The sequence below is a fragment of the Oncorhynchus nerka genome, linkage group LG14 (assembly GCF_034236695.1).
Source record: "Oncorhynchus nerka isolate Pitt River linkage group LG14, Oner_Uvic_2.0, whole genome shotgun sequence".
In the NCBI taxonomy this organism is placed as follows: Eukaryota; Metazoa; Chordata; class Actinopteri; order Salmoniformes; family Salmonidae; genus Oncorhynchus; species Oncorhynchus nerka.
The window spans coordinates 47121525-47143312 of record NC_088409.1 but is presented as its reverse complement, the minus strand read 5'-3'; the positions used below and the strand labels follow the sequence as shown (position 1 = coordinate 47143312).

The following is a 21788-nucleotide window of genomic DNA, read 5'->3' as shown; positions in this document are numbered from 1 at the left end:
CTGGGTAGAATAACATAGACTACTATAGCAACATACTCCTTGTTTCATATTACATCTATAGACTGGAAATTGTAGGAAGTTGTGGTGTCACATTTCATTTTGGTGCATGTTGATGTAGCTTCCCATTTATCACAGACCATACACTTTTGCAGAATGTATTTTAATTATACCTTTGAACTGCTATGGAGTAGAGTATAGAATGTTTATTATTCCTGAGGGGCTGCTTTACAGCTGATAGTGAGACATCTATAAAATATATATTCACAATACAGCAAACATGAATATAATTTTAAAAATCCACAATGCAATACTGTACTGCTAGGATCCATCATTCTTTAATAGGAAACATGGTGAGTTGTACCTTCCTTTTTTGATTGTAGGCCAATAATAAAATGTTAATTGCTGCATAAAATAAGCAAACAATAAATAAGTAAAAGCCCAGTTCACATATCTTTATTGGCAACACAAGCTAGTGTCACAGGGTAGGGGTTAACTTTACTTGAAAATATCTGGTTGCCTACTTCCTCATACAATTGTTGCTTTTGATTGTTAGATCAGTGGCACCTCTCTTGGAACCACAGTTGAGCCTTGACAGCACAACATCGAGGCAGCACTGCAGTGATGGCAGGCACTGAAACAGTTATGTCCCTGCAAGAATTAATTGCATCCGTGGATAAAACATGTCTGCCACGGATTCTGCAGGTTTGCTCTGGGGTATACTTTCAAGGTAAGACGTTTTCATACTTTCTTTCATAAACTCCATGTATGGGCAAACCAGTTTTTACATTGCCAGAAATGAGACAGACAGGCAGAGTAGAACTTACTGATTAACAGTCAGTGGCAGTTTTTTAAAGAATCAATTCTGAATTCTGACATACACAAACAGAAGTAGAACAAAGTCTCATAATTAGGCAACAGTACAGAATATCTTATTTACAACTGAGGGTACTTTCATATACATATCTGTTTTACCGTTTAGAAATGACAGTATCTAGTCCCCACATTTGAAGGTGTCATCTATTTGGACAAATGTAATTATACGTGTATTAAAGTAGTCAAAGTGTAGTGTTCGGTCACATAGTCCTAGCACCCATGACTCTACAAACATGTTGGATGCATTTGCAGTTTGCTTTGGTTGTGTTTCAGATTATTTTGCGCCCAATAGAAATGAATGGTAAATAATGTGTCATTTTGGAGTCACTTTTATTGTAAATAAAACGTTTCTGAACACTTCTATATTCATGCGGATGCTACCATGATTATGGATAATCATGAATGAATCGTTAATAATGAGTGAGAAAGTTAGTGGCATAAATATCCCCTCCAACAAAAAGCTAGACTCACCGGTTTCATTATTTTCATCATTTCTATACCATCAAAGGTTGATAATTTAAGACATATTTTACAGTAATAATCATTGGCGCAAAAAGTAAATGTATTGTTCAGATATCATTACCACATAGGTGTACTCTATTAAAATGAAATCAGTTAAATGAATGAAAGAAAAATAACGTTTAGCAGGCACTAATTTGCATCAAGCCTGTCTTGAGCATTTGGCCATAGGTTCTCATCGACATTGCAGTAAATGCCTTCGTTGTTCATGTACATTGTGGAAACACCTTTTGGTATTGCGAATCCAAGCCTGACATACGTCTAGACTGATGTGAAAAGAAGTGGAGAGCGCTTGTTGAGGTGCAACCCAAAAAAAATTATAATCTTAGATAGGAAAAGCTAACCATTAAAAATGCTATGTTTATTTAAGTTAAAAGATAACATTTTGGCCTACAAAGGCCTTCTTACAAACATTATCTTCCAACTTTGCTAAAATAAAACATTGAGTTTAACAGTTATTTTCAATCGCTTTGTTTTGCTATTTTCCTTTTGGGAAATGTGGTGAATTTTGTGGTGAATTTTCAAAACTCTTAGTACAAAACTCCAAACTGTTAACACTTCTAACGCAGTCAGTCTTATATTCAAAACCTTTCATTGTGCATTCATTTAGTTTGGAAACATCTTTCACCACACAACCATTAATCTAAAATATAAGTTGACTGAAAATATTGGTTTAATCACCAAAATACAACATAATGAAATATTTTCAATTTAGTTGTTTTAACAACCAGTTGATCCAATGGCAAAAAATGCAAGATACACTATATCTTCAAATTAGTTACCTTCAAATGAGTGGATTCGGCTATTTCAGCCACACCGTTGCTTTCAGGTGTATAAAATTGAGCACACAGCCATGTAATCGCCATAGACAAACATTGGCAGTAGAATGGCCTTACTGAAGAGCTCAGTGACATTCAATGTGGCACCATCATAGGATGGCACCTTTCTAACAAGTCAGTTCCTCAAATTTCTGCTCTGCTAGAGCTTCCCTGGTCAACTGTCAGTGCTGCCATTGTGAAGTGGAAACGTGTAGGAGCAACTTTGCCTCAGCTGCGAAGTGGTAGGCCATACAAGCTCACAGAACGGGACCGCCCAGTGTTGAAGCGCGTAGCGTCTGTCCTCAGACCATTCTTGATACACATGGGAAACTGTTGAGTGTGAAAAACCCAGCAACATTGCAGTTCTTGACACAAACCAGTGCGCCTGGCATCTACGACCATACCCCGTTTAAAGGCATTTAAATATTTTGTCTTGCCCATTCAACCTCTGAATGGCACACATACACAATCCATGTCTCAATTGTCTCAAGGCTTAAAAATCCTTCTTTAACCTGTCTCCTCCCCTACACCTACACTGATTGAAGTGGATTTAACAAGTGACATCAATAAGGGATCATCGCTTTCACTTGGATTCACCAGGTCAGTCTATATCATGGAAAGAGTAGGTGTCCTTAATGTTTTGTACACTCAGTGTATATCATACTTTATATGTATATATTTTACAAACATACATTCTAATTCTGTAGTTCTCCAAATCTATATATAGTAAACAAACCAGTTTAAAATCTATAGGTTTACCAAAAGATTAGGTGATTATCGAATAAGAGCAGTTGGATTAAGTAATAGTAAAAGGTATTTTAACAAATAAGAAGACTATCATATTAAAAGTAATGTGAGCATTGTATTGTGAAAGGCAAGTACTTAATGTAAACATGTATTTCTAGATGAAACACTGATTTCATTTTTGTGAAAAAGTGACTTATGATTTTGTGTTGTACTCAGTCATTTGGAAATGTGCTTTGAGTTTTAGAACAACTGCCTTTTTGATTATCTGTTTTGAGTTTTGTACTAAGCATTGTGAAAATGTACCACATACTTGTGAAAATTTCACCACAGCGATTGAAAAAAACGAACAACCTGCTCACCCCATTGTGAATCCGTCTGTACCATTAACCCTAGAATCTTCACACTATTAGACACTTTGAGCTCTTACGCAGCCCTGCCCCTCGATCTGGAGAGCATGAGACAGGTGGGTTTCTAGTGAGGGTCACTGATAGGACCTTACACTTGGCAGGGTTCAGTAACATTTTGCTTGCCTGAACCCATGAGTCAAAGTTGTCCAGGGCCTGCTGTGGTGTTCAGATTTTTCCCATTGTGCTTGTGTGGGCCAGACTGAAATCATCAATGTACTTCCACCTACTGTCAACATCCCGGGCTGCACCGTCAATGACTGCAAGGAAGATGAGAGGACCCAGAGGAGTTCCTTGAGCCTCACCTCCCTTCAGCTCCTGCCAGTCTGAGTGTTGTTTTACATCCGGTCACAAAACTGCAGAGCCATGCTGTGAGGGCAGGTCTGACATCCAGTTGGATCAGGCGTTCAATGGCGATGGTGTAGCTGATTTTGTCAAAGGCCTTGGAGAAGTGGTGATGAGGGTGGTTATGGTGGATGGGATGTATGACTGTTTGTATAGTCCAAAAGGCTAACGAGAGCGTAAGTCGATGATCTTTCTTTCGGGTCTGCTTCCAAACTGTCTGGGGTCTATGTTGGGTTTTAGGTCTTCCTTCATCCAGCTGGCAGTGAAGCTCACAGGAATTGTTTGATAGTTGTGGTGTCAGGGATATAGGCCATAGCTGGTTGGCTTTCGGGGGGGTCTTAGGGATGAGCACGACTGTGGCTTCATTCCACTGGGAAGGGAATTCACCTCGCTGAAATGATGAGTTGACTCAACTCGCAGGCAAATTCTCATAGGATCTGCTGTGGCACACCATAGGGGCCAGGGGCTTTGTTGTTTTTGATCACACGCAGCTTGTCATACACCTCCCGGGTTGGATTTCAGGGAGAGGCTGCAGGGAACGTAAGAAGGCTGGGATGGCTGTTGTGTCCAGAGAAGTTAGTGATTGGCTGACCTGAGAGAACCAGTTGTTAGTTTCATTTGTTATTCCTACTTTGTTGTTTTGATCATGGGCAGGAATATACATTTTCAGAGGAGGCTGGTGGGAGGAGCTATAGGAGGACGGGCTCATTGTAATGGTTTGGAATAAACGTAACGGAGTCAAACATGGTTTCTATACGTGTTTGACTCCATATATTCTGTTCCAGACTTTACATTGAGCCTATCCTCCTATACCTCCTCATACCAGTCTCCTCTGCTGTCATCCAGGGTCTGTCAGTAGGGTGCATTTTCACAGTTTGGACAGAGAAGTGGTCATTACACGCAGCAGTCTTGGATGTAGCATCAGGGGCATTGTATACTTCTTGCCAGGAGTGGTTTGTGATCCACTTTCCAAAACTGTCCAGGTTAGATTGTCAGATAGGGCGATGCTCTCACTTCTGGTTTGTTGGGCTTTTCAAGACCATAGGACTGCCTGATGATCACTGAGGCCAATGGCTGGTAGGATAGATGGTTTATAGCAAAGTTGGTTCATGTCTAATGCTTAGGTCCAGTATTGCATCACCTCTGGTACCTTCAATGCCTCTGGTCCCCAATACCTCAGTGAACTCCTCAGCCTGAAACAGTCTTCATGGTCAAAACATTTTTGTACTATTTTAAATCTAACCTTAATTTAACTAGGCAAGTCAGTTGATCAAATGATCAAATAATTCTTGCAGTCCCAAAGACATGCTCAAAAACAATGGCTGACTAAGCATTCTGTTGTCCCCCAGCTCTGGAAGAAGCCCCCACCTCTGCATGCCCCAGACCACAACTGCCTTTAAGTCTGAGCTCAAGAATCACTTCTTCAAACGGTCTTTCGCCAAATATGATCGGTCTGGTTGGTGTCTTGGTCATATACGTTAGTTTGAGTTCTGTGGTTTTGTCCTTGTTGTCTGCTTTATTTTAATGGTTGCTCTCAATGTAAAGAACTTTGTGAGTTAAATCTGTAAGTGAAATTCACTCTACAAATCTAATCCTATTATCCTGCACAACTTGGGTAAGCCAATCTATTGAAGTCTCCCAGTATGGCAAGACCACAGTTAGGATACCCATGTCTTGAGCATATGATCTTTGTGCCGCTAACTTTCTCACTCATTATTCACGATTATCCATAATCATGTTGGCATCCACATGAATGTAGACGTGTTCAGAAACATTCTTAATTACAAAAAGTGATAATACATTATTTACCATTCACACCTTTTCTATTCATACTGTCTATATCCCCCCTCATTTACATATTTATATTCCGGACTCTGGCGTATTTAAAAAAAAAAACGAATTAAGACTTTTGGGTATTGTGCGTATTGTTATTGTATTTCTAGATATTGCTGCACTGTTGGTGCTAGAAACATAATGGCACGTTGTATAATAATAGGAGACAAGCGCAGGAATCCGAAATAGTTTTTTTTTTTCTCTACACAAAAATGCGTACCTCATGAACATGACTGGGACGAAGCACAAAACAAACACACACACACAACACAGGGCTATAAACAAAGAGCGAGGTGTAAACCTCTAATAAATACACTGGACGAGACCCGTAATACAAATACACGGGACGAGACCGGTATTAACAAATGCATACTAACACCGTAACGCGCAAGCCGATACAACCGAGCACATGTACTCACAAAACCAACGGACATGGAACAATAATCAACAAGGACAATGAGGAACAGAGGGCACATATATACACATACTAATCAGAGGGAATGGGAACCAGGTGTGCATAATGAGACAAGACAGTCCGGGGTTGGTGGTAATGATCCAGTTCAGTGAGACGGAGCTGGTGAACTGAATGAGCAGTACCGGGGGAATCCGTGACACATAAGCATTTCACTGCACCTGCAATAACATCTGCAAAACTGTAGGCGACCAATTTAAACTTGGATTTGATTTCTAATTGGGCACGACATAATCTAAAACAAAACCAAAACAAACGTAAATGCATCCAACAAGTTTGTAGAGTCACAAGCTTGATGTAGTCATTGCATGCTAGGAATGTGGGAGCAAAATACACATTTTTGACTACTTTAATACTCACATAAGTGAATTTGTCCAAATACTGATGACACCTTCAAATGGGAGAAGATATATAAAGTGCTTTCATTTCTAAATAGTAAAACAGTAAACAGATGTGTATATATACCCTCAAATAATAGGTGACATTCTGTACTGTCGCCTCGTGAAACAGTTGATCTCAAATCCAAAATGCTGGAGTATAGAGCGAAATTAAATGTTTTTGCTTCACTTTCTAAATAAATACGTAGAGGACTATATGTAATATCACATGTTTAAAGGTTTATAGATAATAATATGCTTGGTTATATGGATGGATGGTCAGTCAGTAGACAACCTACAACCAGGTTGATATTGAGACAATGTATCAAATAAATGACCTGCAACCCACAAGAAAAAGCTATTTAATTCCAAATAAGGAAATGGAGGGAAAATGAAAGTAGCAAAGCCTCATGAGTGATGTTCCTGGAACAGATAAGTTAGTACTGTGTACTGTATATCTATTTATATCAGTTCAGGCATGCTTTGTAACGGTAGAGTATTCTTGAGTAAACAACTGCGATAAAAACATTTTAAAAATCAACCCAGTACAGCATGTGCATGTTGCTGCAAATATTGCACTGTCATCAGACCTGAAATTGTGGTGCGTTGATGCTTTATAGGCTCTGTTTATGAGCTGTCGGGAAGCGAGGTGTGCCTGTCCACGGGGGACCTGGTGAAGGTTATCGACATCGAGCTCCTGTCTGTCAGCTGTGAGGACACCAGCAACAATGATAAGTTTGAGCTGCCCATCAACCATGCAGGTGAGGCTTACGGTTTTCAACAAATGCGCTTTAGCCAGGCCTAGAAAGAGAAAAAGAAATGCCTCCGGTCCACCTAGCACAGATGATTGACTTGACCAAGAAGGGCAGTTCTAGTAATTCTATGTATGTGAGCCCCCCTTATTCTTTATTAACCATGGTAATATGTTTAATTCATTTGAATAAAATCACTTGATCAATGCTGTGTTATTAATGGCCTCATTGTGGACTCTCCCGCTCAGATCTGTTCAAGCTGCTTCCAGAGGAGATGCCATACAGCACAGTGGAGGAGATGGTGAGTCAGAGGCCTGTAGGCCTGGACACCTGCTTTCCCTTCACCTTCACCAGCCGATGTGAGCTGACCTTACAGAATTTCACCCTCGGCACTGGGATGGCCGTGACCATGCTACACATCGAGCAGCAGGACGGGGGTGAGGAGAGCTGCGTCCGCTGTCAACTCAGAGGCCAGCAGGGGGCTTCGGCTGACGTGCTAATCCCCTTCTCCTGCCGTGGGGAGTTCTATGAGTGTGAGAGTGACCAGACCTACACCCTCCAGGAGATCATGTCCTCGCCCCACCTCTGCAGCCGGCGCTTTTGCTTCAGCAAGAAGACCAAGCACGGGTCATCGCTAGTCTTCAGCCCCATATACCAGGTCCAGGCCATCATGCACTGTGAGTAGAAGCTGGTTCTGAGTCAACCAATGGCATACTTCCTTAGCCAATGAAAAAACATTGCGATATCATGCTAGAATCTAGAACTGAGAGAAGTGTTGCCTGAGGAGCACATCATCAAAGCTATTGGCAAACTGTAGCCTGCACAAGATTGTGCAATTTGAACATACAGCTTAGTTTTTTTTTATTCTGCTCAACATCAAGTTTAGTACTTTACTGTATGGATCTTCACCCTTTAAACATAATTTCTCAAATTTTCTCACAGTGAGGAAGAACATAGTCAAGTTCCCCTCCAGCTTGGAGGTGGATGTGGTCGACGTGACGACGGAATCCCAAGACTTGACATTTGTGACCCCGCTCACTCTGCTCGAGGTCTTTGCACAGCCAGACGAGGCCTTCCCCACAATGGCTGAAATACTGGAGCACCATGAGGGCCAGCCTCTGTTCCGTTGTACCTGGCTGGCTGAGCTACACAAGGGCCATCCTCTAGTCCTTCACAAGCGTGGTTCCTCAGCCATGGTTCTGGCTTCGGGTCTCAAGGGGCGCAAGGCCCGCCAGTACTTCCTAATGTCGCAGAGCTACGGGGGACGGCTGCGACGGAGGCCGCGGGAGTTCGAGTCGGTGTACGAGCTGTACGCCGCCTCGACCCAAGCGCCGTTTCTCACGGTCAGGGTGACGCGGCACAGTGAGGAGCTGGAGGAGGAGGGGCTTCTGGCACTCAGTGTGGGCGAGCAGCTGGAGGTGCTGCGCTGCGAGAAGGTGAAGCTGCCCGGAGGAGGAACCAGCCAGGAGGAGAAGAATAACCAGACCGTGGAGGTCCTTGTATGTAGACGTCTCCAAGAAGTGGACGATGACGAGGAGGAGGATGAAGAGGAGAAGGAGGAGAGTGAGGTGGTCCATTTGCCCATGTACATGCAGAGCCACTTTGTGGAGAAGCTCACGGACAATAAGAAGTACAGCCTGAAGGACTTGTGCAAGGCCTTTGCTCTGCCACTGGACGTTAAGGTGGTGAGCGGTGACGCAGAGCTGGAGAAAGATCCTCTGGTGGGGTTCTCATCCCTGAGGCTGCAGGAGGCCACTATACAGCCCATGGTCCAGGCCAGCCTTCCAGGAAAGCCAGAGAGGTGCTTTGAGATACCCACAGACTGGCTTAACATGTCTTTGTCTTTTACTAACGACCCCTTGCCTTTGACCCAAGAATATCACCTGGAGACAGTTACAGAGGTGACAGACTCATTCTATCACGAATTTCGAAAGCTCACCGCATCAGATGAGCCCCCACCACCACGTCCACCAAAGCCGAAGCCATCATCAAGATCAAATCCACCGTCAGGCTCAAAGCCATTGTCAGGCTCAAAGCCATTGTCAGGCTCAAAGTCTTCCAAGGCAACCCCTTCACCCTCACACCCAGATGCCCCCTGTCTTCCACCCAAAAGCGGCACCCTTTCCCTGTTGAGTGATCTAAGTCTTGATAGCAAAAAGACTCAAAGGCCCGCTGCTCCTCTGCCTCCGGTAAGCTCTTCCTTTCAGACCTCATGTACTTTCTAGGCAGGATATAGCACTGCTCATCTCCTGTTGTCACTCCTGTCTTGCTGGACTTGTTTACTGTCCTACATGTCCTGCCTACTGTCTTGCATCTCATGTATTGCCCTTGTACTCTGCCTTGCAGCCCCACATCCCTTGTCTTAGCTGTGAAATTGTCAAACAAAAATGTGGCACTGTACTGTTTCTATGTCTGATGTTTCTGTTTTAACCTAAAAATGTTCTCTGTAAAGTATGTTGAGATATTGTGAAATACTTTTAATAATTTGAATACATTGTGACTTGATTTGACTAGGACTAAAATGCTGTCTCATATAATAGGGTCTTGGGTTGCTCAATCAATGTATTGTATTGCCTAGTTAAAGAAAAAATATTAGAACATTCACACATATGTTACAGTAGTCTCATCAGTTATGTGAAAATGTTTGCTGATGCAGACTCTTCGCACCATGCAAATATGTGGTTCCTGTTTTTTCAACATAGTATGTACACTTCCTAGAATAACGGTAGTTTCATTTTCCTGTTGTCGTGAAGGATTTCAAGGATGATGCCCCTCCGCTGAATCCAAGAAAACCTATGACCGATGTCAAGTCAGGCAAGGCTCAGCCAAACACTTACATCAAGTCTATAAGTCACAAGCCCAACAATAAAGGTACAGTATGTCTTACATTGGAAATGACTTGAGCTATTTCATCAGGGAAGTAAAAGTCAACGGCAAAAATTACCCCATTCATCGTTTCTGAATTTGGTGCATATTTTTATACAACATTTTACTGTTATCTGTAGTTCTCTGTTAGGTAAATGTTTTTGCACTGGGTGACAACTTCACACAAAACCTCAATTGTTCGGTAAGCCTAAAATTAACTTGTCTTTCAGCAGCGGCGAAATATGAAGTTCAAGCAGATGTGGACAGTGACCATGATTATGAGCAAGTGGACGACAAGTTGAGAAGAGCACAGGACAATTTTTTATTTTACTGAACTAGCCAGAGGAATAACTATTAAAAGGCTAACTAAAGTCTCATTGCATAAAATAGACTAGACTATAGGGTGCAAAACAATGTCAGAACTACGCACTGATAGCCAGCCACTGTAACCGTGAATACTTTGAGATGGGACTGTGCAAAACAGGATACATGTCTTATTGTACCCATATTTTGTTACTTGGTTTTCATTTTCTACATTGCTACAGTCACAAGACACATTTGCCAACCAATTATCCCAAATGCTTATCATAATAAAAGCCTATTGGTGTTCATGGTTGTTACATTTAATAATTTAGCCATGTATTTTGTAACTTAAAATGTCCCCTTATTTTAAAACTCAATGATGCTATTCTGGCAGCGTCAGTGACCTTACTGTTAAGAGTGGAGGTAAATATAAGAAAGCCGGAGTGATAACAGTGGGGATCTTCTTGCGCAACACAAAGCTTTACTGGTGCATATGAATCACTGCTTTGGGTATTGATACTGCATGATATTATACTTCTGCATTCTAAGGTTACATACATTGTAAGAGATACTTTCCAATTGACTATATAAAATAGTAATATATTGAGAACAAATTACACATTTTTCTGAAAATATATGTTTACTAGAGACAAAAACAAAACATAGAGACATGAGAATCTGAAAGGCAAAGTTTTGCATTCTGTTCACTATTTTTAAACAACTATCAAGACCAATGATTGAGGAACTGGTAGTCACAGATTGCATTCATTGTGAGAACAACCATTGGCCTATGATGCACCCACTCGTACTGTAATATCATTAACGGAAGTTGAAACAGGATATGTGAACACTGGCCACCATGTCAGTCAAACCAAGGCCTAATTTTGCAGAAACCCTCAGGATTATATAGACATCCCATGATGATCCTCAGTATGAATCATGCTTCCATGAATGACTACAGGTTCTATTTTCAGTGTTGAGATCTTAAAATTCTAAGAGGACTTTGGGCGTTATTCTTAAATACAATCGTCCGCTCATGGCGCACAGTGTGTTGAGAATGGACCCAAGACTATGATCATGTTCTTAGTGCTAACAGGGAATGGAGAGATGCTTTAGTCGTCATTGTCTGTAGACTTGAAGTGATCCTCGTCGATGGTGGAGAAGATGTGTCCTTCGTTGCTGAGGAACTCCACTGCATGCCTATGATTAGACAAAGGACAGTAAGATAGGTGCCAATGCAGCATGCTTAATTATGCAGTCTACTCTTGTGCCTTGCACATGAGAGTGCACTGGGCCACGTTCAGTAGGCAAATGTTGAACGTTGCAGATAGAAATACAATGAATAAAGCCAATATGACTTATTCTACATCCCAGAAATACATGTTTTTTTCTATAAAATATTTTTATCTGAAAGCCGGCCAAAGTTGTGCCCTGCAGAACACGACCACTGTTGTGGTCCAACAGGACACATTCAAGCATATCAAGAACTTCAGAAACTGATTTGAGGATGGAGGGAAGGGAATGTCTTACTTGATGACAGCCAAGCTCATGCCGCTGAGTCTCTGCTTCAAGTCCTGTGTGCTGACACCCTGCGCGTCTGGACAGCTCCTTATCAAGCTCAGCACCTTATGAGGACAAGAGCATAACAAAAACCATTCATATAGAATATTGTGCCAATCACATGTAGAACGACTCTTGAAAAGTTCCCAATTGTTATGCCAGTCCTACAGATGGCAGTGAGGCATGTTTTATAAAAACTGATGAGGCCCAATTCATTTTGTAATCATTAGACCAATGTGCTAGATTTTTTAAATAAAGTACACTTTTTTCTCCTTTCACCTGGTAACAGGTGCGGGTTTACTTTCCAATTGGTATGGTCGGTGCGTTTAGGCTACCTATTGTTTATTCTACCAACTATTTAATGTGCCCAGCCATATTCTTTAGTCCATTGCAGACTCACCTGGTTCTGGCTTGGGCTCAGGCCGTTAGCGGACATGTCGTTGGCACCCGAGTATCCACCTCCCATGTTGCCACCCATTCCCGGCCGCGACAAGGGCACCATGCTAGTGTTCATTCCCCCTCCTCCGCCCATCTAAAAAGGTAACCAGAACTGTGTGTGAGTGGTGGCAAGCAGGAAGAGAATCAAAACAAAACTTTATTCATAAAAAGCACAAGGAGCTGATTGTGGCATTACTGAGGTTGAATGGCCTTATTCAAAGCTAAGTTTAATGATTCATTTATCTCCATTTAAATATGTGGCAGATGGGCCAAGGCCAACTCGTCGGCTCTGTGACTACTGTTATACAGGTGGGAAAGTCAAAATTCAGGCATATTGGTGCTCTTCAGGGCCTAAAATGTACTTTTTGGTCCACCAGCCACTGTGTCAGGTAGATTTAAAAATCTACCAGCCACTACATTTTTTACCAGTCAAAATATTTCTTCACCCCCTAAAATTACATCAACAAAACAAAAACAAAAAACAGATGAGCAAGCTTTGTAATGTTACTAAAACAATGTATTACTAGTAAGAAGTAACGTGGTATATTGTTTAATTTCATATACATTTTTGTGACCAGTGTTAACGAAAATAATCAGATGTTCACATGCCCCGTTAAGGGCAGGAGGTTACCGCGGTAACACGACTCAAGAGTCATGTGTCTGAGATTCAGAGTCTGACTAATAACTGCATTGTCTTCTCTTCCCTAGCAGTTGAAACTCAAATATAGAAAAAAATACCTAGATTGCGAACAAAATGTAAATTGCCAAGAAACACAAGGACAAAGTATCAGTAGACTTCCAAGTCAAGTAAATTAGACCAACATTATGCCTGTGCACAGCTCTTCTAAAAAATAATCTTTCACTCAGCTCTTCATGGACGCACAGCCCCTAGACAGGCAGTGTGGCAGCTCGAGGTGGGATAGGCTATAGGATACGTAGTTTTGACTTTGTGCGATTAATTTACCAACTATGAAACAAATGGCAGAAATACTATGAAAACAGCTACTGCAGCATTTATTTAGCTATAAATATGATCATACTTGACTTCTTATTAACAAACGTGAGTGAAACTCTTGAAGTGTGAAGCCCTGACCACCCGCCAACATGGCTGGTGAAGAAGGCATCTTACCCACCAATGCCAAAATCTACCCGCAGGAGGCGGGTGTTAATTTTAGGCCCTGGTGCTCTTTGTCATGTGTGAAGGAAGTTCTCACCATAATCGTCTGTGGTTTGCTGAGCAGCACGTGTGCCTGCACCACCTCCAGCATGTGGGAGGTGATCTCGTTCATGTCGTCAAGGGGCCGGACGCTGAATGCTACCATGGACCTGTGGTTCTATCGAAGACAGGAAGTTACACAAACACCCACAGTCAGTGCATCAGACACAGAGAGACACACAGGACTGAATGTGCAACGCACACTTTCAGTTAACATGAATGCATTTGCACAGGTCAGTGAAGGCTCCTCAGAGAATGGAGGACCATCCCACTCAGTGAATTGCATTAAAGAAATAAAGTGAAACATTTTAGATAAAACTATACTAAATATATTAATGTCAACAAATAACTGATAAAAAAAAAAAAACTTTTGCAATGAGGGGCTATAGTAGACTCAACAGCACCCTCTAGGGTAGCACCATGGTGTAGCCAGAGGTAAGCTATTTTCCCTCCTCCTTTGGGTACATTGACTTCAATACAAAACCTAGGAGGGTCATGGTTCTCACACCCTTCCATAGACTAACAAAATAATTATGAAGACTTCCGGAGGACATCCTCCAACCTATAAGCGCTATCAGCATAAACTGACATGCTGTCCATCCAATCAAAGGAACAGAGAATGAATCTAGTACTGAAACCATATGCTACAGCTAGATAGCACTGCAGTGCATAAATTGTGGTGAATAGTTGACTCAAAGATCGAGAAAGAAAATAGTTGATCAGTTTGCACAAATTAAATTCTTAAATTAAGCAGCAGCAGAGAGAGAGCTAGCTATACGATGAGTGTACAAAACATTAAGAACACCTTCCTAATATTGAGTTGCACCACCACTTCTGCCTTCAGAACAGCCCCAATTCAGTTCTTGACACAAACCGGTGCTCCTGGCACCTACTACCATACCCCGTTCAAAGGTACTTAAATATTATCTTGCACATTCACCCTTTGAATGGCACACATACACAATCCATGTCAACTGTCCACCTCTGGCCTGCTCGCCTCCCTACCACTGAGGAAGTACAGTTCCCGCTCAGCCCAGTCAAAACTGTTCGCTGCTCTGGCCCCCCAATGGTGGAACAAACTCCCTCACGACGCCAGGACAGCGGAGTCAATCACCACCTTCCGGAGACACCTGAAACCCCACCTCTTTAAGGAATACCTAGGATAGGATAAAGTAATCCTTCTCACCCCCCCCCCCCCCCTTAAAAGATTTAGATGCACTATTGTAAAGTGGCTGTTCCACTGGATGTCATAAGGTGAATGCACCAATTTGTAAGTCTGCTAAATGACTTAAATGTAAATGTAAATGTAAATAAATACTTATTTAACCTGTCGCCTACCCTTAATCTACACTGATCGAAGGGGATTTAACAAGTGACATCAATATGGGATCATAGCTTGTCAGTCTGTCGTAGAAAGAGCAGGTGTTCATAATGTTTTATACACTCAGTGTATTTTTTTATTATTGGTTTAGCTTTCACATACTTAGCTAATGTACTTCTGAAAATCTGAGATGACAGTGTTGTTAACAAAAGGCTAAACTTGGGTTTGAATATATTTATTTCATTTAATTTGCGATTTTCATGAATAGGAAACGTTGCGTTATGGTAATGCACTTGAGGCTAGGATTACGCTCCCGGATACAGGATTGCTCGTCGCTAGAGGTTAAAGCACAGTCAACTTAGTGTATGTAAACTTCTGACCCACTGTAATTGTGATACAGTGAATTATAAGTGAAATAATCAGTCTAAACAGTTGTTGGAAAAATTACTTGTGTCATGCACAAAGTAGATGTCCTAACCGACTTGCCAAAACTATAGTTTGTTAACAACAAATTTGTGGAGTGTTTAATTTTTTTTTTTTTTACCTCTATGGTATGTGGGACGCTAGTGTCCCACCTGGCCAACATCCAGTGAGATTGCAGAGCGCCAAATTCAAATACAGAAATACTCATAATAATTCAGAAAATATACAACTATTTAACATAGGTTTAAAGATGAACTTCTTGTGAATCCAACCATGGTGTCAGATTTAAAAAATGCTTTACGGCAAAAGCATACCTTACGATTATTTGAGAACATTGCCCAGCAGACAAATCATTACAAACAGTAACCAGCCAAGAAGAAGAGTTACACAAGTCAGAAATGGAGATAAAATGAATCACTTACCTTTGATGATCTTCATATGGTTGCACACAGAAGACATTCATTTATTCAATACATGTTCCTTTTGTTCGATAGTCTCTCTATATCCAAAAACCTCTGTTTTGTTTGCGCGTTTTCTTCATCAATCCACATCCTCAAATGCAGTCACAACAGGCAAAAAAAAATCCAAATAGTATCCGTAAAGTTCGTAGAAACATTTCAAACGATGTTCATAATCAATCCTCAGGTTGTTTTTAGCCTAAATAATCGATAATATTTCAACCGGACAATAACGTCGTCAAATTAAAAGGTAAACAAGAAAGGCACTCTCTCGGTCGTGCGCATGAAATGAGCTTACTCCCTCATTTTTCAGAATACAAGCCTGAAACAATTTCTAACGGTTGTTGACATCTAGTGGAAGGCATAGGAACTGCAATTTGAGTCCTAAGTCAATGCATACTGTAATGGCATTGAATAGAAAACTACAAAAAAAAAGAAAATATTTTTGAATTGATTTTTCTCAGGTTTTCACCTGCCAAATCAGTTCGGTTATACTCACAGACACCATTTTAACAGTTTTGGAAACTTGAGTGTTTTCTATCCAAATCTACCAATTATATGCATATCCTATCTTCTGGGCCTGAGTAGAAGGCAGTTTAATTTGGGCATGCTTTTCATCCAAAATTCCAAATGCTGCCCACTACCCTAGGGAAGTTAATGACTCCAACCTAAGTGTATGTACACTTCCGACTTCAACTGCAAAATAAACATTTGCAGGTTACACATTGTTTAAAAACAACAAAAAATAAATGTGTAGAATGATGTGGTCATGGCTGTGATATGACCTACAGATAAAGGTATGTAGTTGTGTGGGGATGATGACCTCACCTGGAAGGAGCGCAAATTGCCAGAGACCTTGACGTAAGTGCCTGGGGGGATGACAGTGCTGTCCACACTGGGATCCTATGAGTGAGGAGAGAGCAGGACAGAACCATAGGTGAGTTGAGTTAGCAGTTGAACTCTCATTTGAGTGTAGCCTGATGTCACAAAATATGTTTATTGAACATTATTTGGAAATTATACCGCAAGTGTTGACTGTAGTGTATATCCTTCCTGATCCTAGTACTTAGCAGCCCTGATGAGACTCACCTCCGTATCTACCCACTGCTTCACGTCCATAGGGGCCCCTGTCATGTCATCGACTTTGTACTGGATGTTGGTCATGGATTTGTCAGTGGTTCTGATGATGCCCACAATGGTAACCTAGCACACAAAAAGAGAATACTGTCATAGTATACCAAGGCACACCTCACATTTCCATTTGTACATGGAAGATTAAAATCCTAATCAGTCTTTGAGTCACCGTATCGCAACACACCACAAACCCCAACTAAATGGCCACCATCCTCATATTTAAGATGTATTTTGGGTTACCTGGGCAACCTCTACCTCTCCCACTCTGAAGACATCCTCTGCTTGGGCAGCAGACATGAGCTGGGACACTGTGCAGGGGACAATATGTTGGGCACGTTGTCTCTGTAAACATACATACACAGAAAGCCTGAGTAATTCATAGAGCCAACTTTAACCTACAAAAAAAAATACACAATGGCAGACACAATAGTGCGTTATGCTACTAATATTACGATGACAGACCTTTTCCACTTGCTGTTCGCTAAATTTGTAATATATGGAGTTGGTGAATGACAAATACAGACCCCTTTCTTCTCTCCTCCCTGGGAGGCAGCAGGTGATGCGAATCCTCCCGGGGACTGAGTGTATCCACCACCCATGTTTGATTCACCGTATGATCCACCTACATGAAATGACAGTCTTTAAAAATATATATATTTAACTAGGCCAATCACCGACGGTTGTGTCAATGAGACAACTGCAGCAATAATTCACTGTCTGACTAAAACCATGGAAACAAGCTTGCATTACTAGCTAACGTTAGGTAGCTGATTGGAGACTACACCCTAGTGAGCCAAATAGCTAACGTTAGCTGACAAAAGCACTATAGTAACAAGTTAACTACAGTAGCTAAGGTTAGTTAGAGTTACCTAGCTAACGTTTGCTAATGTTGTTTCCTGTTACTGTACGAAAAAAAGCTCGGTGCCTTTTAGTTTACAGAAGAAATAAGGTCAAGTCAGCTACTAGCTATCTTTGCACAAAGTCAACGCACAAACTTTGCACAACAAAACAGAGCTCAAGAGATCTGGCTACAATAACAAGTTAACGTTATTTACAACTAGGCAACTTTTAAGCTATTCTTGACAGCCATATAAACCATTGCTACAAAGATAAACTCACCTTGGTTCCACATGGTGCCGTTACCTTACGTTATATGATAAAATAATGTTTAAACAGGTGGCAAGACAACAAAACATGTAAAAAGTATTCACACCTATTCCCCTTCCTGAACAATTCCGCGCGCTGGAAAGTTGACAGTATAGAACGCATGCGCCCTACAGAAATGCCGCGAAATCTATTGTCCAATGAGATTCTGACTAGATTTGGTAGCTAAAACCAATGAACATGCGAGATTGCTAGACGCACTAGTTTACCCAGAGATACACTACATTAGTATGTAGACACCTGCTCGCATGACATCTCATTCCAAAATCATGGGCATTAACAGTGGCGACCCGTCATTCTGCCTCTTGAGTAAGGCAGCTCCAAAATGCTCAGTGCTTTCTGTGGTGGAGGGGCAGCGAGGAATATACAGAGCGTAGGCAATCTTCTTTAGTTGCGCTGTGATTGGCTTAGTGTTCTGTCAGTTTCGAATATGGTAAGCGCTTTCATTGTCTGTGTGTGTTGGGTGGGTGGGATTTCCACAAAATCAAACCTATTTTAATAAGTGTCACCCTAAGCAGGATAGAACTTATGCAGCAGGTTAGGATACTGAGTTTTAGGTTAGGAAAAATGAGGGGGAAATCTTTCCCTTTTAATTGGTCAACTATCACATTTACAGCTACCCCAGTAACCACCCTTTAATTGAGAGCAAAACGATTCACATTTCTTGCCCCCATTCGTTTAACACAGAGTGCCTTCTCCCTCTGACCAGCAGAAACACAAACAATTATCACAAGACCACTTCTGGTTACCCTCACCGATTCCACTGTACCCAATTCTGTTTTCACTCACCCTGAAACCAGAAATGGATCAGCCAAAAGGCAAGTGTCCACTTTTTCCAAAAACTTCACTCCTACTGTCACAGACTCATATTTATCCTCACCCTCAGTGCAAGCCTCAAGGGCACCAATAACTTCACCACACCTACACACACTACTACCTCCGATACTTCGCCCTCATTCACTTCCATTTCTCCTCCTGTCTTCAGCTCACTCTGCTTACATATTCTACCATTCTTCTGTAGCAAACCATCTCCCTTTTTCCAGACATTTTTCACTGACTCAAGCTCACCATCTTCCTCCCTCTCGCTCTCTTAGACCTCATCTGCTTCTCTTTTCCCCTCCATTCCTCCTCCGTATTTCAATTATTATCCTTATGATAATGCTGCTATTCTCCTGACATATCTTGTTCTTGCTTTCTCAAGGGACCCCATTTAACCGGCTGTCACAATCTCCGTACAATCAGCACGAACCCGTCGGGATGTGGCGCTCAACAGTACATCCCACTTATAACGCAGCTGCTTCGTCTTGATGGTAATATTTATCAAAAGCTACCGCAACACTTTTCAATTTCAAACAAGCGTGCTCTCCGCCTTCCTTATCCCTTGTCTGTCACATGACATGTTCCACTTCCTTGAAGCCAAATCAAATCAAATTGTATTTGTCACATACACATGGTTGGCAGATGTTAATGCGAGTGTAGCGAAATGCTTGTGCTTCTAGTTCCGACAATGCAGTAATAACCAACAAGTAATCTAACTAACAATTCCAAAACTACTGTCTTATACACAAAGTGTAGGGGGATAAAGAATATGTACATAAAGATATATGAATGAGTGATGGTACAGAGCAGCATAGGCAAAATACAGTAGATGGTATCGAGTACAGTATATACATATGAGATGAGTATTACATTTAACATTTAAGTCCTTTAGCAGTATGTAAACAAAGTGGCATAGTTAAAGTGGCTAGTGATACATGTATTACATAAAAATGCAGTAGATGATATAGAGTACAGTATATACGTTTACATATGAGATGAATAATGTAGGGTATGTAAACATTATATTAGGTAGCATTGTTTAAAGTGGCTAGTGATATATTTTACATAATTTCCCATCAATTCCCATTATTAAAATGGCTGGAGTTGAGTCAGTGTGTTGGCAGCAGCCACTCAATGTTAGTGGTGGCTGTTTAACAGTCTGATGGCCTTGAGATAGAAGCTGTTTTTCAGTCTCTCGGTCCCAGCTTTGATGCACCTGTACTGACCTCGCCTTCTGGATGATAGCGGGGTGAACAGGCAGTGGCTCGGGTGGTTGTTGTCCTTGATGATTTTTATGGCCTTCCTGTAACATCGGGTGGTGTAGGTGTCCTGGATGGCAGGTAGTTTGCCCCCGGTGACGCGTTGTGCAGACCTCACTACCCTCTGGAGAGCCTTACGGTTGTGGGCGGAGCACTTGCCGTACCAGGCGGTGATACAGCCCGCCAGGATGCTCTCGATTGTGCATCTGTAGAAGTTTGTGAGTGCTTTTGGTGACAAGCCGAATTTCTTCAGTTTCTTCACGATGCTGTCTGTGTGGGTGGACCAATTCAGTTTGTCTGTGATGTGTATGCCGAGGAACTTAAAACTTACTTCCCTCTCCACTACTGTTCCATCGATATGGATAGGGGGTGTTCCCTCTGCTGTTTCCTGAAGTCCACAATCATCTCCTTAGTTTTGTTGACGTTGAGTGTGAGGTTATTTTCCTGACACCACACTCCGAGGGCCCTCACCTCCTCCCTGTAGGCCGTCTCGTCGTTGTTGGTAATCAAGCCTATCACTGTTGTGTCGTCCGCAAACTTGATGATAGAGTTGGAGGCGTGCGTGTAATTGTGCCTGTTTTTGATATTCCTGGTACTTAGAAAATACAAGGTAAAATAGGATTTTGGGACCGTGTTACAAAGTTAAACAGGCAACAAGGGTACTCTGTAGGTAGTTTTGCACACCTGGTTAGATGTAAAATAATCTATACCATAGTAATCGCAACAGATTATATCCCAGTGTGGATACAACACCCAGTTCTGGGACCACTAATTAGGCAATATTTTGATAATGGTATAGGTTTCCCTGTTCATATTGACAGGGTTTGAAATCCTGTGTGGGTAATCTCTGTAGAAGGAACTGACAGATGGTCAGCTCGGGGATTTGAACCTTTCGGTTACTAGTCTAACGCTCTAACCACTAGGCTACCCTGCCGCCCCAATAATATAGTAAGAAACTGGAAATCCATTTGGATAATGAATTTAAGGTAATTTGTAATACTGATTTGAAGGTCATTTGTAATATTGACAATTATGATGACGTTTATAGTTCTTAGCCATATTTGTGATTTGAACAATGTGAAGGAGAGGGAGTTGCCTTTTTCCTATGACCGTATGGGTACAATTATTTTTCTTTATGAAGTTAAGGGTAGTGATTCTAATTCGATTTTGTTGTTTTAAATTATTTTATTTTGACCAGTAGTAGTGTTTTTTTATATATTTTTTTACACATTACTCACATGGGGAGTTATGTGTCAAAATGGGGGAGGTAAAAGTCTAAGTTTTGGATTTTGTTGAAGTTTTTGGATTGAAGTTTACACGCCTTGATATGTGAAGGAGTGTATTGTTGTGGTGTTTGTTCTGATACAAATCTCACCCGATTAGGTCTGCTGGATTGTTAGGATTTTTCCCGATGGGTTATAGGTCTAACTTCCTGTTCCTGTGGCTCTGCGATGAAGTTGACAGTGTGATGGAGAGTATATGCCAATTTGAATAAAAAAAAAAAATAGAATGTGTTATTCTCTTTGACATATGTTTAGACATTGGTATTAAGAATTGGTAAAAGTAATAATTTATCATAGTTAATGCTTGTCAAAAATGAACTGAACTGTTGTTCTGATATGATACACAACTGTCTATATAAAGGTCCCACAGTTGACAGTGTATGTCAGAGCTAAAACCAAGCCATG

General features: G+C 41.4%; 2 protein-coding genes across 3 annotated transcripts; one reads left to right on the top strand and one right to left on the bottom strand.

Moving 5' to 3' along the window:
• The first annotated feature begins 569 nt into the window (after nucleotides 1-569).
• Nucleotides 570-10614, top strand: LOC115141234 (protein THEMIS2-like). 2 transcript variants are annotated; one of them, XM_029679992.2, is made up of 6 exons: nucleotides 570-727; nucleotides 7009-7149; nucleotides 7389-7817; nucleotides 8083-9329; nucleotides 9894-10011; nucleotides 10239-10614. In XM_029679992.2, the coding sequence occupies exons 1-6, from the start codon at nucleotides 622-624 to the stop codon at nucleotides 10337-10339; spliced, it is 2142 nt and encodes a 713-aa protein (XP_029535852.1). In that variant the 5' UTR covers nucleotides 570-621; the 3' UTR covers nucleotides 10340-10614. The 2 variants fall into 2 exon arrangements, with proteins under 2 accessions (XP_029535852.1, XP_029535851.1); XM_029679991.2 differs by having other exon boundaries at nucleotides 10236-10614.
• On the bottom strand, nucleotides 10304-18552 carry LOC115141236 (replication protein A 32 kDa subunit-like). The gene is made up of 9 exons (XM_029679994.2): nucleotides 17978-18552; nucleotides 17383-17480; nucleotides 17099-17200; nucleotides 16814-16927; nucleotides 16553-16627; nucleotides 13521-13640; nucleotides 12269-12400; nucleotides 11839-11933; nucleotides 10304-11508 (listed from the first exon to the last, which is right to left on the bottom strand). The coding sequence occupies exons 1-9, from the start codon at nucleotides 17988-17990 to the stop codon at nucleotides 11421-11423; spliced, it is 837 nt and encodes a 278-aa protein (XP_029535854.1). The 5' UTR covers nucleotides 17991-18552; the 3' UTR covers nucleotides 10304-11420.
• Between the last annotated feature and the right edge of the window lie 3236 nt (nucleotides 18553-21788).

Excerpts from the sequence above, each read along its gene's own strand:
- LOC115141234 (XM_029679991.2), top strand. The coding sequence starts at position 622 with ATGGCAGGCACTGAAACAGTTATGTCCCTGCAAGAATTAATTGCATCC. Across the intron at positions 728-7,008 it reads CTCTGGGGTATACTTTCAAG|GCTCTGTTTATGAGCTGTCG; the intron begins GTAAGACGTTTT and ends GATGCTTTATAG. Across the intron at positions 7,818-8,082 it reads GGTCCAGGCCATCATGCACT|TGAGGAAGAACATAGTCAAG; the intron begins GTGAGTAGAAGC and ends ATTTTCTCACAG.
- LOC115141236 (XM_029679994.2), bottom strand. Across the intron at positions 16,628-16,813 it reads AGCAGTGGGTAGATACGGAG|GATCCCAGTGTGGACAGCAC; the intron begins GTGAGTCTCATC and ends CCTCACTCATAG. Across the intron at positions 12,401-13,520 it reads GCAAACCACAGACGATTATG|ATGGGCGGAGGAGGGGGAAT; the intron begins GTGAGAACTTCC and ends TTACCTTTTTAG.